The 16,630-nt window shown below is 25.7% G+C and overlaps 5 protein-coding genes across 5 annotated transcripts; 2 read left to right on the forward strand and 3 right to left on the reverse strand. All coding sequences in view use genetic code 6, as the record gives it.

Annotated features, from left to right (window-relative positions):
• Positions 1-502: 502 nt before the first annotated feature.
• Positions 503-6,045, reverse strand: TTHERM_00317400 (SAC3/GANP family protein; the record flags this gene model as incomplete). Its single annotated transcript, XM_001021421.3, has 9 exons — positions 503-1,366; positions 1,428-2,342; positions 2,407-3,044; positions 3,104-3,245; positions 3,301-3,861; positions 3,918-4,104; positions 4,160-4,326; positions 4,401-4,643; positions 4,708-6,045. The coding sequence occupies 9 exons, from the start codon at positions 6,043-6,045 to the stop codon at positions 503-505; spliced, it is 5,055 nt and encodes a 1,684-aa protein (XP_001021421.2).
• A 2,368-nt stretch (positions 6,046-8,413) lies between these two features.
• Positions 8,414-9,943, forward strand: TTHERM_000317419 (transmembrane protein, putative; the record flags this gene model as incomplete). The annotated part of the gene is made up of 1 exon (XM_012798941.1): positions 8,414-9,943. The coding sequence occupies one exon, from the start codon at positions 8,414-8,416 to the stop codon at positions 9,941-9,943; it is 1,530 nt and encodes a 509-aa protein (XP_012654395.1).
• Positions 9,944-10,409: 466 nt separating this feature from the next.
• Positions 10,410-11,142, reverse strand: TTHERM_00317420 (transmembrane protein, putative; the record flags this gene model as incomplete). The annotated part of the gene is made up of 5 exons (XM_001021423.2): positions 10,410-10,512; positions 10,566-10,660; positions 10,715-10,763; positions 10,815-10,919; positions 10,979-11,142. The coding sequence occupies 5 exons, from the start codon at positions 11,140-11,142 to the stop codon at positions 10,410-10,412; spliced, it is 516 nt and encodes a 171-aa protein (XP_001021423.2).
• A 335-nt stretch (positions 11,143-11,477) lies between these two features.
• Positions 11,478-12,739, forward strand: TTHERM_00317430 (transmembrane protein, putative; the record flags this gene model as incomplete). Its single annotated transcript, XM_001021424.2, has 3 exons — positions 11,478-11,526; positions 11,772-12,377; positions 12,426-12,739. 3 exons carry the CDS (start codon positions 11,478-11,480, stop codon positions 12,737-12,739), a joined length of 969 nt encoding a protein of 322 aa, XP_001021424.2.
• A 546-nt stretch (positions 12,740-13,285) lies between these two features.
• On the reverse strand, positions 13,286-15,289 carry TTHERM_00317440 (acyl carrier reductase; the record flags this gene model as incomplete). Its single annotated transcript, XM_001021425.3, has 3 exons — positions 13,286-13,831; positions 14,220-14,610; positions 14,877-15,289. The coding sequence occupies 3 exons, from the start codon at positions 15,287-15,289 to the stop codon at positions 13,286-13,288; spliced, it is 1,350 nt and encodes a 449-aa protein (XP_001021425.1).
• Between the last annotated feature and the right edge of the window lie 1,341 nt (positions 15,290-16,630).

Below are 16,630 nucleotides of genomic sequence, written 5' to 3' on the forward strand. Positions count from 1 at the left end.
ATTATCATCTTCCAACAAAAACGTACTATTTCTATTTTCTAAATTTGTTCCTTTTTAAAATTAGAAGTTATTCTATTTTTAAATATATCTAATTACATTTATTTTGTTAACTCTATTTAAATATAAACATTTTATCAATTTACATTTATTCTATTTGAAATTCTTGATCTTAATTAAAACCAATTAATTAAATAAAATTATTTAAATTAACCGCTTTATTCTTTTTAAATAATCAATACAAAAAATTATCCAAATAAACTCAAATAATTTAAATAGTTGATTAATTAATAATGCTGGCGATGAAAATACTAAAAGTAGGATAATGAAGAGAAGATTAGTAAATTTTAATTAAATTAGATTTAATATGTAGTATAAAGTAACATAAGAAAATAAACAATTTTTAAATAAAGCTAAATGCTTATTAAAATAAGTTTTAAATTAACGAAGTGTTGTTTGTCTTTTATTTTATTTCATTATACTCTTTTCAATGTTTCATTCAAAATCATTCATTTTTTTCTTGTTCTTAAACTTGTTATTATTAATCTTATTCGCTTGCTTCTTCTGATTAACTTTGGATTTTAGATTTAAATCCCATAACTAAGAAAGCTCTTGTAACGATATTATCGTTGTTTGTAGCTTTTATTTACTTATAATTAGGATAATAATCTATTGATTTTTTATCACTAATTCTCAAGTTTATTTCTTTGAATGAGTATTCAGTATTTTCATATATTATTTTCCAATCAATAAACACTTTTTTAAGCTTATACTTTTTGGGTTTTTCTTCTTCGATTTATTTTTCTTCTTCTTCTTATTCTCCTTCTTCTTCTGCTTTTCCTTCTTCTTCTTTTTAATCAGGTTTAGATGAGTTTTTAATATCTTCTGCTTCAGTTTAATTTAATTTTTCACCATTTTCTTCTAAGTTGAGATTTTTATTCTTTTATATTTCGGTATTAGAATTTATATTTAAATTATCTTAGTCTTGGCCTTGTTATTAATCTGAGGTTTTAGTATCATCATTACCCTCACTCTTTACTTATTCATTTTCCTTTTTGGCTTGCTTAAGTTCATCTTCATTACCTGTCTCATATTGAGGAGGAAGACTCAATTTGGAAGTATCTAATCCAATTGTTTTCAAAAATTCTACTGTTTATTCTGAAGAATCAAAGAAGAATAACTCTTAAATTTCTGCAACAGTCTTAGCTAATTTTGATTTTCTCATAATACTAACTGCTTGGTTTCTTATGTAAGGGAAAAGATTGAAGACAACACAGGTTTCAATATAGTCAAGTTATTTCACAATCTAAAAGAAGTTGAAGTAATCTAAATTCTTAACACAGTCAATAATCTATAAAGCAGTTTTTACCTTTAATTAAAATTAAAAAAAATGAGAATATATTCGATTAAAATATAAAATAAATGATTACTTTTTAGTGGTCTGGGTCAGGAATAGTAGCTAAGAATTTATTTATAAATATGTCGTCTCTAGCGTTGAGAATAAGAGTGTAGAAGTACATTTCATATTTGTTATCAACATAAGCATAATCATTAATATCTTGATACATATTCAATAGTTGAGATAAAGATGTTTAAAGATCGTCAATTAAAATTTTCCTGTCATATCCTTATTCGATATTTTGGCATTCATACAAGCAGATAGCATAGAATCTACAAATGATTTCCATAACATAAATAGTCTCTTCAGTTGTGTAATTTAATATGGTGATGTCTTATCTGATTGCTTTGAATCTATCACTAACAAAATTATATATATCATCGAATGTATGGCTGCGTCTCTTGCCTTGCTTGTCTCTGGGGTACTTGAAAGGTACATTTACATAGAAATTAGCATCTAGAATTTTATTCACTAAGTATTTTGTTGTCAGGAGAAGGACATCAGGAGGACGGATATTCTCAGGCTGAGTATTAGTTTAGCTGGTTCTAAGATATGCTTTAACCATCCACTTATTATATGGTGACATTTATCCAGTTCTAGGATCCTATTCAAAAATATCTATTAGCATACGTGAAGTTCTTTCATCGATTTCAGTTTGAGAGCACATTTCATAAAGACAAGCTTTGTCTTTAAAGTACTCCCTTTATTAAATTATTTATGACTATTCTTTATTTAATTTAAGTTGCTTTTCTTCTTCATCGTCACTGTGCTAGGGAGCCTCTTATTCAGTCTTTGTTATGATACGTTTTTTGACTCTAGTAACTTCGTTAGGTGCTGTCATTTAGCTCTCTTCTTCTTTGACAAGTCTTTCATTAATTTCTAAAGTAAAGTTACTGTAACCGGTTGTACTCTTCTTCAATTTTTTAGAAGCCATTTCAGCCTTACTCTAATATTCATTCAAATAATATGAGTTTCATTTTCTAAAAATAATAAATTTTAATATTAATTACCTTTTCCCAGAAATGGATAACCAATTAACGGTCTTCTTTTTCAACATAGTACTCTTTTGCGAAGTCTCTAAGGATATTTTCAAGTACTTAATGATTAGGGTCATCTCTTATGCTATTGATAAATTTAATGGATGCCTCAAAAGGAAGAACTTCTGGTTTTATTTCACCCTTTTCAACCTTTCTGTAGTATTCTGAAAGAGTCATTTTTGGAATAACCATATCTGAACTCTTTTCTATCACAAAGTAGGGCTACTTGAAATGATTGTAGTATTAAACATTCAAGTGGTAATGCTTACCAAGCAAGGATTAGAGACCGAATTTCTTAGAATAATCATCATTCTAGAAAGGAATGGTGAGCTCTTTATCATTTGATTTGATAAATGTTTCAATCTTCTTTTCTATCTTAAGAAGGTAAACCATATAGAACTTAGCAAAACGAATGAGAAGTGCAGGATAATAAATTTTGTTTTTATCATGGAAGAAGGCAAATCTTTTAATATTTTTGCATAGTTCGTTGCAAGCAAGAGTTCTATCTAAAGCACTGTCTGATGATCCACATTCAACAAAAGCTTCTCTTTCTCCACACTTACATTTAATTACTATTTCGACTTTACAAGGATCCTATGGACACTCAGACACTTTATCATTTAAATATTTATGATTAATTAATTATAATTTTAAAAATATTTTTGTTTACTTCCATGGCAAATAGAGACACAGATATGCTCGCAGAATTTTCTCTTTCTACCACATTTTCTTCCACAACCTTACTAAGGATTGTCTTTTGGACATTCTCCAACATGGCATACAGTTTCACATTTATGGCCACAAGACATTATCTTAATAAATATTTAAAAATATTAACATTAAAATTTCCAAAAGATTTTAATTTACTTTATTGCAAGCGACTGTGCATAGGGCATCTTTAGAGCAACTGACATCCTTCACAACTTATCTACCACAGTGACAGACTTTATCGACTTTGTACTCACAAGGAGGACATTCGTCTTGATGACAATCTAAGTGGCAAGGATGTCCGCAGGGCTTTTGTCTGGAGCAAGGCTCGTGACACTCAGGAGGTTTTGTTCCACATGGTTAAGGAGGAGCTAGGGAAGTTTTTCCACAAACACAGGTTATAGGCTCATTTATTTTTATTGGGCATTTTGGACAAATACCTAAGTGACAAAAGAGTTCACAATTATGTTTTCCACAATTTAATGGCTTTTCACATACCTTCAAGCAAAGATGAACTCCATCTACATCTTATCCTTTTCTTGCAGGGCAGCATGGTGTGTTACATGGATGGACATTGCATGATTTGAGCTTTTTGCAAACTCTATCACAAATAAATTACTAGTGATCAGCTTCTCTTAATTCATAGCATTAAACAATTCTGCTATTAAATTTACATCTGCAAAGTTCCTCTACAGATTCCTTACATGGTGGACAAGAGCCCTTCAAAATAAAAAAAATTTGATTAAATTTGAAACTCATATTAAATAATTGCTTACTTCATGACAAGACTTCTTACAAAAATGTACTCCACAAGATAATACTTTTTTGCATGGATTTCCACATACAGGAATAGGGTCTGTGCATTCCTCTCTGAAATTACCACCTGCCAATGTAAGCAGAGTGTTTTTTCCGCAAGGACAAGTATCGACATCTTCGGGGTTCAATTCACATTTAGCACAAGGTCTTTGTATAATAATTAAACATTTAAAAATATTAAATTAACACAAATAAACAATACCCTGGATGACATTATTATTAGCATTTATGATTTCCACAATCTAATGTTTTGTTGCATTTTCTATTACAAGCAAACAAATTTTAACCACAGATAGCACTTTTTTTCTCTTCACCACAAAAACAAACAGCTTCTACTTATTAAGTACATTTGTTGCATTCTCCAGCATGCTTTTTATGTAAAAATATAATTAGAATAAAATGAAAAATTTATTTATTTTATTTTAAAAATTTATTTTATTTACACAATTTTTTTCACAAAAATGCTTTCCACAGTTAAGAACTTTTTAACATTATTGGCCACATTCGTAAGAAGTTTGATTGTCTGAACAAAAAACATCTTTCTTTTACTTCTTGCAGTAGCATCTAATAGGTTCTCCCTTTAAAGTACAAGGAGGACAAGGTCCTGGGTGGCATGGAACATCACAAGGATGAGTGCAATTGTTTCCTCTTTTTTTTCCACATGTATCTCCACAACTATGAGGATTCTAAATTTTTAAATAAATAAATGATTTATATTATTATTATTATTATGAATAAATTGCTGCTTACAATATAAGGATCAAATTCAGGGTTTTTATATTTTCCACAGAAGCAAGCATAAGTTGGCATCTTGTCGCTGTAAATGTATTGGCAATTGGGACAGCTCCAATTATATAGTGTGAAATTCTTTCTGTCTTTATTTGAATTATAAATCCACTTTTTCAAGCACTCTAAATGGAAAGGGTGATAGCATTATACACAAGACCACATAGATGAGCGAAGTCCTATTTTTTCATAGCATATAGGACAATCAATTTTCTTTCTCTTTAATCTTTTTATCAATGTATCTCTTAATGTATTTTTGTTTTCTTTTAAAATATCAAAAACTTAATCTTCCCCTTCATCTGCAGCACCGCCATCATCTATAATATCTTACTCATCAGGATCAATTCCTTCTTATTCTTCTCTTCTCAATTTTTCTTCTTCTCTAATCTTTCTATTTTATAGTTAGCTTTATTTATCAGCATCGGCATTTTCCTTTTTATTAAAAGGTTTTTTTTCTTTCCTCTCATAAGTTCTATTTTATTATTATTGATTGTATCCTCCTTATCTGCTTTAAGGCTTATTCTATCCTCTATTTTATGATTGCTATGAATCTAAACCTTATTCTCTATTATTTTGATTTTAGCCAAAATTTTCACCTCTTTGGTTTGGCTTCTTAAATCTATTAACATTTTTTTCATGATTTTACTCGTTTTAGTCAGGATCACTGCTTTAACCTTCCTTTATATTCTATCTTTCACTTTTAATTTCATTTTAATATTCTTAGCCTCTATTAAATTCATTTTTTTATTGATTTGGATTTCCTTATTATTTAACCTACTTTTCCTAATCTCCTTGTCTTTATCCATTATTTCTGTTACCTTATCTTCTGTTATTTCCTTACTATTATTCACCCTAATTTTATTAGTTGTCTTTTCTTGGTCTATCAAAGTTTCTTTTACCATTGCTATTATTATTATTTACATTCTATCCATATTCCTTTTTAGGATTTTCTAAATTTCTTTGTTAATTGTTTTTTTGTTCTTCAGCATTTTAGCCTTCTTGTTGAGCATTATTATTAGCTCTAACATAAACTACCTAACCCTTATTTTTATTGTTGTTGTTGTTGTTATTATTAACTTCATTGAAATTACTTGAAGTTAATTTCAAGGGTTTCTTTTATTTTTTATCAACTCCGATATCAGAGGATTCTAAATTATTTTACTATCCGTTGTTATTATTACGGAAGTTGGAATTAAAATTAGGTTTTTAACCTTGCTACTATTCTGAGTCTTTGTAGATCTTCTTACCATTTGTAGACTAAGAAGATTACTGTGCCTACTCAGAGTTATCCTTTGTATCCATATTCTTGAGTAAATTAGTTCGTTTGTTTTTTTAATTAAAAAAATATCAATCTAAAGATTAAATTAATATCAATTTTTTATACTCTATTATGGCCTGATAAAATTTGGTTGATTAATCTTTCTTTAAAGTTAAATCATGATAGACATATTAAATTAAATAAATGAGAAGAATTAATTCTTAATAATTAATATAGACATATAAAAATCAACTTTTTTGAATAATAATTTCATATAAAATGACCTATTTTATCTATATCTGATCGGAAACTCAAAAGTATTTAAGAATAGATATTTATATATGTTAAATATCTAGTTCATTCTTATCATATTTGTCTCTTTAAATAATAATCCATTTAATATAGAATAAAGTACTATGAATAAACTACCTAAATTTATATATGATATCCAAACAAGCAATTAGCTATTCATTATGAAAACTATTTGATTGAAAAGCTAATATTTTTAGAATTAAACAGCTAAAGTAAATAAATAAATTTAGTTACTTTAAATCCCTTAATTAAATTACTAGTAAACTAAATAAAAATTAATATTTATTCTACAAACAATATAACCTTAAATTAAATTTTATGTTTGTTTGTATGTATGTATCTATGTATGTATGTATATAACAGCTAAATATTGTAAGGAATTTGCACAAATATAATTAACAAATATCAGTACTTTAATAAAAATAGATAAAAAATCTGCTTTATCATATAACCAGAAAAAAAAATACTTTAATAAAAAAAAAAATTAACTATATAAATGAAAATATTTAATAATAAAGAAAATTTATTTTTTGATGCCTTGGTTTTAAATAATGCTATTATTCTTTAAAAATAATACATTGAAATTTAATTATTTTGAATTTTATCAATTTTGTGTTAATTACTTTTGGGAGAATCATAATTTTACTGAAAAAATGAAAATAAATCAAAACTAAAGAAACAAATATTATGTTTAAATATGCTTAATAAAATAAATCAAAATTTATATGAAATAAATTCACTTATTTAAAGCTCCATACACTTTAGTAATTTTTTATGAAGATTAGTAGATATTAAATATTGAGAAAATATTTAAAACATTGGCAATTTATGACTGTTTTTATAATATAAATTTCAGTAAGTAAAGAAAGTGTAAAAAAATTGATTTTCTTAAGTAATAGGTAGGGTTTACAGAATAAAGAATGTTTAGAAAATCTTTGTAGAAATAATAAAATATAATATTCATAAATACTATATTTTACTAGCAATTCATATAAATTAAGTAAATTTTAAAATATGTGTTTTTGTTTTTGGTAAAACAAATAAATGTATATATTTTTCTTTTGTAGACTACCCTAAATGGTAATCTATTGGTTGGAAAAATCTCATGTATGGTTACATAATTAAATTTTAATGAAAAATTATGCAAAAAAAGTGTTATTTTGTCAATAGCAAATTCAATTTGGGTCTGCCATAAATATTTTTGAATAAAAATTTTAAGATTATTTATGATTTTCTATAATATATATTATTAAATTAATATAATCACATTTATTTTCAATTTCTAAGTAATAAAGTAAAAAAAATTAATTAAACCCAAATATTTTTGATTAGTTACCACAAACTAATCTAGTCATATCCAAAACTAGATTTTAGTACTGAATATTACAGCAATAAAAAAATGATATCTACTTAATGTTTAGTAAGTATCATAATCAAGTTAGCAATTAGTTTAGATTAGACATTTTAAATGAGAGCAAATATTAAAATGAGGTATATTAAGAGTTCAGCTTTTGTTCTTATTAAATCCAATTATAAACATTTTTCTAAATGCTTTTATGAGCTTTAGAGAATAAAATAATTATTTACATTTTCAAGATTAATAATTAATTTTAATCCAGATAAGCATGTTTATTTTTATTGATATGTCAAAAAAACTAAAGAGATTTAATAATTTATTGAATTATTGTCCAATTTATTTTTATTATTAATTTGATAGATCATAATATCTAAATTTATTATTGAAAACTAAGAAATATTTAAAAGTTTAGTTAGTCCACCATCAAAAAAATAAAATTATTGAGTGAGTAACTTTGCATATGTAGTTTACTTAGGGAAGACTAATAAAATGAGTGAATTTATTTAATAATATTATTAATTTTAATTAAAATTTTTAATCAACGAAAAAATGAATATTTGCTAATTATTTGTAAAAAGAGTTTTTTAACTATTTTAATGAATAAAAAGTTTATATTTGACAATTTTTTTAGACTTTAGATTATTTAACTTCAACTAAATACATTTAATTGAAATCTTTTAAAAAGAAAAAGTAATAAAACAAAATTGATGTTATAGTATTGAAGAAAGAAATAAAGAAAGCTGATGGAATTCAATCAAACTTACTTTACTATTTAAGGAATATTTTACACTATTAGCATTTAAACACTAAATATATTAAATTTCAGCCTCCTATTCGAAGGGCACCACCTTTTCTTTGCGTACTATGTTAGCTTATTCATAATAGAGAAACTTTATATGCATAAAAAGCTATCTTAAAACAGAGATGAAGAAATCTTTCTCTTTTTTGACATACTTGATCTCTATTTTCTCCTCAAAAAAAAATCAGAATAAATTTGGTCAAATGATATCCATTTTATGATTAAATTATTTATTAGATTTTTCTTTCTACCCTGGGTCTTCTATATTTACCTACTAAGAAGCGAATACTTTTCCTACTAAAAGCCCTATTTGCAATATTTGATAATAATATCATTTATTTTTATTATTATTTAATCTGCTAATGTAATGTACTTAAGTAACACATTTAAAGTCCACTTTCTGAATATGTTTGAGTTCTTAGCGTTTTTATCAGTGCTAATGCAATGTCTCTCTTTAACAGGTATGATGACCCTCTTTATAATATCCTATTCTAACTTTGAATTTTGGATAGTAGTGGCAATTAAATTGGCCATAATTGTTGTTTTCTGTCTTGCGATATATGGTGATAAATTTGAATTCTACAACGTAAGTGATAATCAAACTAAGACGTTTCTTTCTACTCTTTTAATATCTTTTTCATTCATTTCTGATACAAGCCCATTTTTTTCTTATGGCAAAATAAAGAAACCAGATAATTATAAAGATTCTAAAATGAGCTCATAGAGGACTCTCGTCTTTATGAGAATAGTTTAATTTATTGAATGTCTGATTTATTATGCACTTTATGATAGCTAATCTCCTTGTTTTTAGCAAAATAGTCTTCTAAGTTAATTTTCTCAAGTGATAGTATTTGCTTTCTGGATTAATACTATGATAACCTTATACTATTTTAGTATTTGCCTTTATTAGTATCTCACTAAAAATTATGAGTATATTGCATAATTGAGCATTGATAGAGAGATAGCAGAAAAAATTGTAATAAATTCAAAAAAATTTGTTTTAATAGAATTTAATTTGGTAACAAACGTTACTCAAACTAGCGAAAAATTCTGGTATTAATTGCTTGATTTATCCTTTACTCCTAATCCATAAGTTGGTTTTCGTAAAATAAATTATGGAGGCTTATTTACTTTGAATAATTCATCTGTTTAGCTATCAAAAAATATATTTTTGGATATTTTTTGCAATTTTTATAGCGATTAGTCATAGATTCCTAACAGGGCTATATCATTTAAAGAACCATTAAATGTAATCGAGTAAAAGAAATTAAAGAAGGCCTTAATAAATAGATTATTTTAGTACGGCTATTCATAAAATATGGAAGAATACTTTGTTTTATTGTGTTCAGATTCTAAAATTCTAATAAATTCATTTATTTACTCCATAATAAAAGTAGATTTATTTTACAAAATAATAGCTCCTTAATGCAACTTCTTTCCTTAGCAAATCCTGTTTGATTTATATGATTTTTGACAAAAGTAAAATTATATCTAAAATATTAAAACATAAATTCTAGTTGATGAATAAATTATTGTTATTTATTTAGTTTTTAATTTTTAATTATTTAAAATAATTGTATTATTTTTTATTGTTTGAGATTTATTTTTAAAAAAATTTGTATTGTTTCTAGTTTTTCTATTCATTTTCAATAAATTAAATACTTATCTAATTAATCACTAAGAATAGTTTTAATATTCTCTAATGTAAATTAATTAGTTAATATGTATTATATAATCTTAAAAATAAAGTATTTCATTGTATAGCATTTGCTATTATTGTAAGCTTAAATAATTTATTTAAAAATAATTTAAACTCTTAATTTTTTTGGCTTTTTTTAAATTTATAATAAAAAAAACATAACATCTAATTTAGCATTTAATTGTTTTAGATACTTTAAATAGTTTGTTTGAATAAAATATTATTTATAAATACTAAAAATTCACTCGTTTATCTCATTTCTCTTTTTTAGTATTTGTTTCATTTAGTGAAGTCTTAATTTTTTTTAATTAGCTTTTTCTATTCCTAATTCTTTTTCAAAGAATCTATTTATTAATAAGTAGATGTTTAAATAATGTTAAATCTTTCTAATTTTTACGATTTCTTTATAAATTAATGCATGAAATATTCTCTTTTTGCCCTTTTCATTCTAGGTAATATAAAAGGAATAAATACTATCATCGGTACTGACAGCTTTTGTTTAAAATAAATTTTATTTTCAAAAATATTAATTCTTTTTTTATTTACGACTGCAGCTCCTAAAAATAAGTATGCATCATTCAGCTTTACCTAATATCTTTATTGAGATTAATCTAGTAAATATATAATTTTTAACTATTAAAATTACTTCAATTCGTCTAGCTATAACTATGTATAAGTATCAGGATTGAATAGTTTATATGTGAAATTGCTTAATTTTTTATATGTCACAGAAAATACATTATCACCTTGACTTTTTTGATTAATACAAATAAAACTCATAAATTTTTTGTAATAATAGAATTTTATTACTCCCAATAAGTAGAGAGACGAGGTCCAAGAGGATCTCTTGGATCGAACTCTGATCTTTTTCCAATTTTTTACTAATTGTAATAATCTTGAAGAAATTAAGATCTTACGCTGATTTTATCCTTTTAAAAATCTGCAATCAACTAATCAACACCTTATTCTGTCATTTTATTAAATAAATTAAAGATTTCTATCAAAATATTCAACTCTATAAAAATTATAAAAATTGTATTTCTATTAATTTCGATAGGTTAAATGATTTTATTAAAGTATTAATCCAAATTAATTATTATTTGTTTAATTCATTAAATAATTGAAAAAAAAATATTTTTTTGGCAATTTAAGGTAAATTGAAAATTGTGAAGGATTATCATTGAATATTCAAATTGACAAAATGCTCTCTTCAAAAGAGAAAAAAGAAAAGGGAAATTATTTTTTGATAATTTTCTATCATCAAAATCTTAAAATTCTGATAAAAGTTTCCTCAAAAATATTTAAGGAGATGGATTTGATAACTCAATTAATGCCACTCTGTTTATAATAATTATTTTGTAAGTAAATTATTTATTCATTAAATTGAAAATGTTTTTATACGATAAAGAGAATGCATAAAATAATCTATAAGATATGCTTTAAACAATTAATTTCATTCTACTGTTTTTAATTTATGACTATTATAATTCCAGTAAATATCTTACTTTTAGTTAATAAATCCAATTTAATTATTATTATAATTATTACTTTTACAATATAAATAAAACTTTTCTGATAATTGAAATGAATTAATAAAATAAAGGTATAAAAAACTACTTTGCATGCACAGGATTTATTATTGTCCTTTTTTGTATATCGCTTTTTGCTGTTGAACAGTGGGAAAACTCTAGGCTGTAAAATGCTTAAGTGACTGAAAACTATGATCATTTAAACCTGGCATAAATAAAGGAATTATCCTTTAATTAAGCAAATTAAGTAGTAGAAGGAGTAATTTAAATAGCAAAATAAGCTTTAAGTTCTAAAAATAAGCAAGTTTTTAAAAAACAAATTAATCATTATGATAGTATTATTACCAGAAATAAACTTTAAGGAATGAATCTTATGATAGACTCAAGCATAATATCCTTATTATAAAATTTACCGTAGGTTTAACAACTAATTTTTGAAATAATAGATAAAAATAATGACAAATAAATTAGCTAGAAAGAATTGAACAGGACTATTCATGGTGTATATAGACACCTTTAAGATAAAAAATTAGTAGATGATTTTTCAAAAGAATTATTTTAAAAAATTAATAAAGGATAAAGTTTTAATTTTCAGCAGTTTTAGTAGTATTTTATTTCATTTTTGGCATCTTTATTAACTAGCAGTACAAAACCCTTTGAAAACACACCACCCTTTGAGAGTAAATAAAACTATCAAAAATAAATCTAAAATTTTAATTTTATAATAGAAGAAGACATTAAAGGACTTATACTTTATCTATCCTCAGAAAGAAGGATATGGGATAATTGTCTTTATACAGCATTTAAAATTCTAAATAAAAATAATGACCAATATGTAACAGTCGATGAAATTAGCACTTTCCTTATCTCAATAAACAAGAATATATGGAACGATGCAAAACCTTATGTTTAATAAATCCTAGGATATATGAGAATAACAGGAAATTCAAATGGCGAGTAATTCAACCTTGGCCAGCTCATTACATTTGGAGAGTTAGTTAGACCATATATGGGATAAATATTAGATAAGTATATTAACTGAAAAATATCTGCTTAAATAAATTAATTCATATTTTCAAGTTAATTACAAATCAATAATGTCAATCAAAACAAACGATTAAAATTAATTTCTTTATTTACTCAAAAGATATCTATAATTTTTTTAATTTTGTGGTGATTTTGATTTAAAGTTGCCAACAAAAAAAGAGATAAAAATTCGATTGAAATATTAATATTTTCAAACCAATCATATAAATCGAAATTATTTATTTTTTTTAATTAAAATTAATTTTTAATTCTAACTATAGTTGAATTTTCAACAAAAAAAAATTGGCTTTTCTTAATCTTTAATGAAAATATTTGTATTAATATACAAGAATGACGAAATATTTTTAAGTTCATAAATAATATTTGCAAACATTATTCACTCATTTATTAAATTAGTTTGATAAATTTTTAAAAACATGCAAATTAAATTTTAATATTAAAAAAAATAATGAAGCACCTTACAAAAATAAATTGATATAAATCAAATCAATAATATATTTATTAATTATCATGCTATACTAATCTACTGAAGATATTCAGATCAAAGCTTAGCAGGAGTGTACTTAGCAATATTTTCAGGGGTGGGGGGAGGGAAAAGAGCAGGGGTGAACTTGGTAGCCTTACCCATGTGACCCTTGATTTTCATCTTACCAGTCATGAAGGCATTGTTGGGGTTGAGTTTACCTAAGCAGACTTATTCGAAGTCACCATCAATCATGGTGAAGGTGGCATCAGCAGTCTTGGCTTCTTAGAAGACAACTGCACCTTGACCGTTCTTCAAGTCAATAGTGTAAGCTCTCTTGACGGGACCATTCTTCTTTTCAACAATGTTGAAACCGTAGACAGCTTGGAGGTCCTTGACTAACTTGGTACCTTCTCCACGTTCGAGGAAAACCTTCATCATGGTGAAGATTTAATCGGATTTGTAGGGACTATCAACAGCAGCGGGGGCAGTGGTGGCAGCTTTCTTAGCAGCTTCTTCCCTCTTGAGTTGGATTCTTTCAACGTTTTCATTGACCTTAGCGAAAGTATCACTGGTAGCAGTGGGGTATTCGGGGTTCTTTTCGAAATCGCAGATAGTGTTCCACTAATTTAATTTAAGAAATACAATTTAATAATAATATCATTTTATTAAAATCTATTCCAAACTATTTTCAATCTATTTAATCAATTCTCATTCACTTTTTTTTAAAATATTATTTGCTTTTATAATTTTTTTTATGGAATGCTTTTATATTTCATAAAATTATTTGCAATGTGAAAACTTATCTTTTATACTATACATATATGAATGAATGATGTCATCTTATTTGGTTAGTTTTTCAATTAAATCTTCTAGAAGATTTGCAAGAATTTAAGAAATTTATTTTTATTTGTTAATTAAAAGTAGAAGAGAGTTAAGGGGATTAACGATTATCGGCTTGTATATAGTTTGAATGATTTGCTATTTAATATATATGAAAATAATGAATTACTCTGTCTCTGACTTCTTCAGCAGTGTAGGGGAGATCGAATAAAGCACCAGCAGCTCTCTACCATCTGAGCTTAGCAATGAAACCAGCGGCAATTTCGAAGAGGGAACCAGTTTCTTCGCATGATTCGTGAGCAAGGTAACCAACGAGAGGAACAATGTGCTTGGGGTCCAAATTAGCTAAAGCTTCCTTGGGGAGGACAGTTTCAGTCATTCTGGAGGCAGCGATGGGAGCAATAGTGTTGACTCTAATGTTTCTCTTTTCACCTTCCTTGGCCAAAGTAAGAGTTAAACCATGGATACCCAACTTAGCGGTAGAGTAGTTAGCTTGACCGAAAGAACCATAGATACCAGAACCAGAACCAGTGTTGATGATTCTACCGTATCCTTGTTGTCTAATTTAAATTTAAAATAATTATTAAATATTAGGCTCATTTTTAAATAATTCAGTTAGAATTTTGTTTTTGTTTTGTCCATCTAACTATTTTTGCTATTTAAAATTTTATTTTAATTGGATTCTTGTATGATGTAGATTGATTTACTACAATTAAACAGCAATCAATTGAGTGCTTTGTGAAATTAATTTGAAATCCTTAACTAACTAGTCAAACAAAGTCAGGGAATGTACTATGAGAATTATATAAATGTTGAAATTAATTACCTCATAATATCCCAAGCAGCACGAGTAACTGAGTAGGTACCGTTAACGTGGACCTTCATGATGAGGTTCCAGTCAAGATCGGTCATCTTTTAGAAAGTGATATCTCTGAGGATACCAGCATTGTTAATGATGACATCAACCTTACCGAAGGCATCGATGGCAGTCTTAACGATCTTGTCACCGAATTCGACGGAGTCAGTGTTAGCAACAGCAACACCACCAGCAGCCTTGATTTCATCAACGACCTTTTAAGCGGGGTTGGTCTTGGTACCTTCACCAGAGTGAGTGACACCTAAGTCGTTAACAACAACCTTAGCACCCTTGGAGGCGAAGTAAAGAGCGTATTCACGACCTAAACCATTACCAGCACCAGTAACGATGACAACTCTGTTATCGAATCTAATTTAAGACATTTCTCTTTATTAATCTATTTTTTTGTTTTTTACTTTGGAGATGAAGTAAATTTTTAATTGGGATATTATAATTAAATATTTTTTATCAAAAAAAAGAAGATTGAATCGTTTTTAAAGTAAAAAAAAAAGAAAGAAAGAGAGAGAGAAACTTCATTCAGATTAATATATAAATATTGACTAATTAAAGAATTCTGAAAATAGATTAGTTTGTTTGATTTTGTAAAATAAAAAGTGCATTGACATTTTTTACGTCAGAGAAGCAAAATCAGCACTTACGTCAGTATTGGTATCACGAACTGCGCAATTCTACATAATAACAGCTTTTTTTTCAGTGTATTTTTTGATAACTAACAACAAATTATTTGAGAATTTCAACTTTAATTTTTAAAAAGAAATACTTACACTATTTTTTAAGTGAAACCAAAATTCCATTTTATATTGATTTTTTGGTGGATTGATGTATTAATTATTTGTGTTTCTTATCTATTCTGTATTTTTAGACTAGCAAGCTAATCTTGTAAAATCATTGTTGTGTCTAAAGCTATGTTACCAAAATCAAACTTATTGTTTTACTTTACTGATAAATAATAACTGAGCCAAAAGAACATCATAAAATGGATTTAGTTTGCTTTATGGCCTATTTAAACTCTAAAAAAAATGTATTTAAATTTAAGATATGTAAAAATATCTTTTTTTTTGTATCCAAAAAATTTTTTTCTAGAAATTAAGAAAAATAGTAATATCTCCGTAAAAATTTTGATGAATCCAAATTATAATCAAATATTTTAATAGAAGTGACGTGATTTTATCAAACAATTTTTTTTAGTTCATCACAATTTACCGCAGTTTCTTTTCATTATTTATAATATTATAATTTTTTTTCCCGAAATCAACACTTTCACATAGTCTAACACATTCTATTCTTCTAATTAGTTAAAAATAAATGAAAATCAAATTCATCAAATCATTTTTATTAAATCAACTTCATAAAGCAGATGTTACAAAAACTTTCTTAATATTAAATATTCAAATTGAATCTTTTACATACCGAACCATATTTAACAACTTGGAAATTAAATTTTTCATAATCATCAAGAATCAACTTTTGTTTTTATGATCTGTAACAAATGCAAAATAAATTTAATTGAAATTCATTCATTTCTGCAATTTTTAAATGATCAGAATTAAAAATATTGATTTACTTGATAGAGTTACAACTAAACTTATATTTATTTTTTTAATATTAAAAATTACAAAAGCATATTAAGCCATTTATTCAACAAAACAATTTTTATTACTCTAATTTAATAAAACTTCAAAAAAAAATTTAATATTTTAATT

Source organism: Tetrahymena thermophila (genome assembly GCF_000189635.1).
Source record: "Tetrahymena thermophila SB210 genomic scaffold scf_8254548, whole genome shotgun sequence".
Taxonomy (NCBI): domain Eukaryota; phylum Ciliophora; class Oligohymenophorea; order Hymenostomatida; family Tetrahymenidae; genus Tetrahymena; species Tetrahymena thermophila.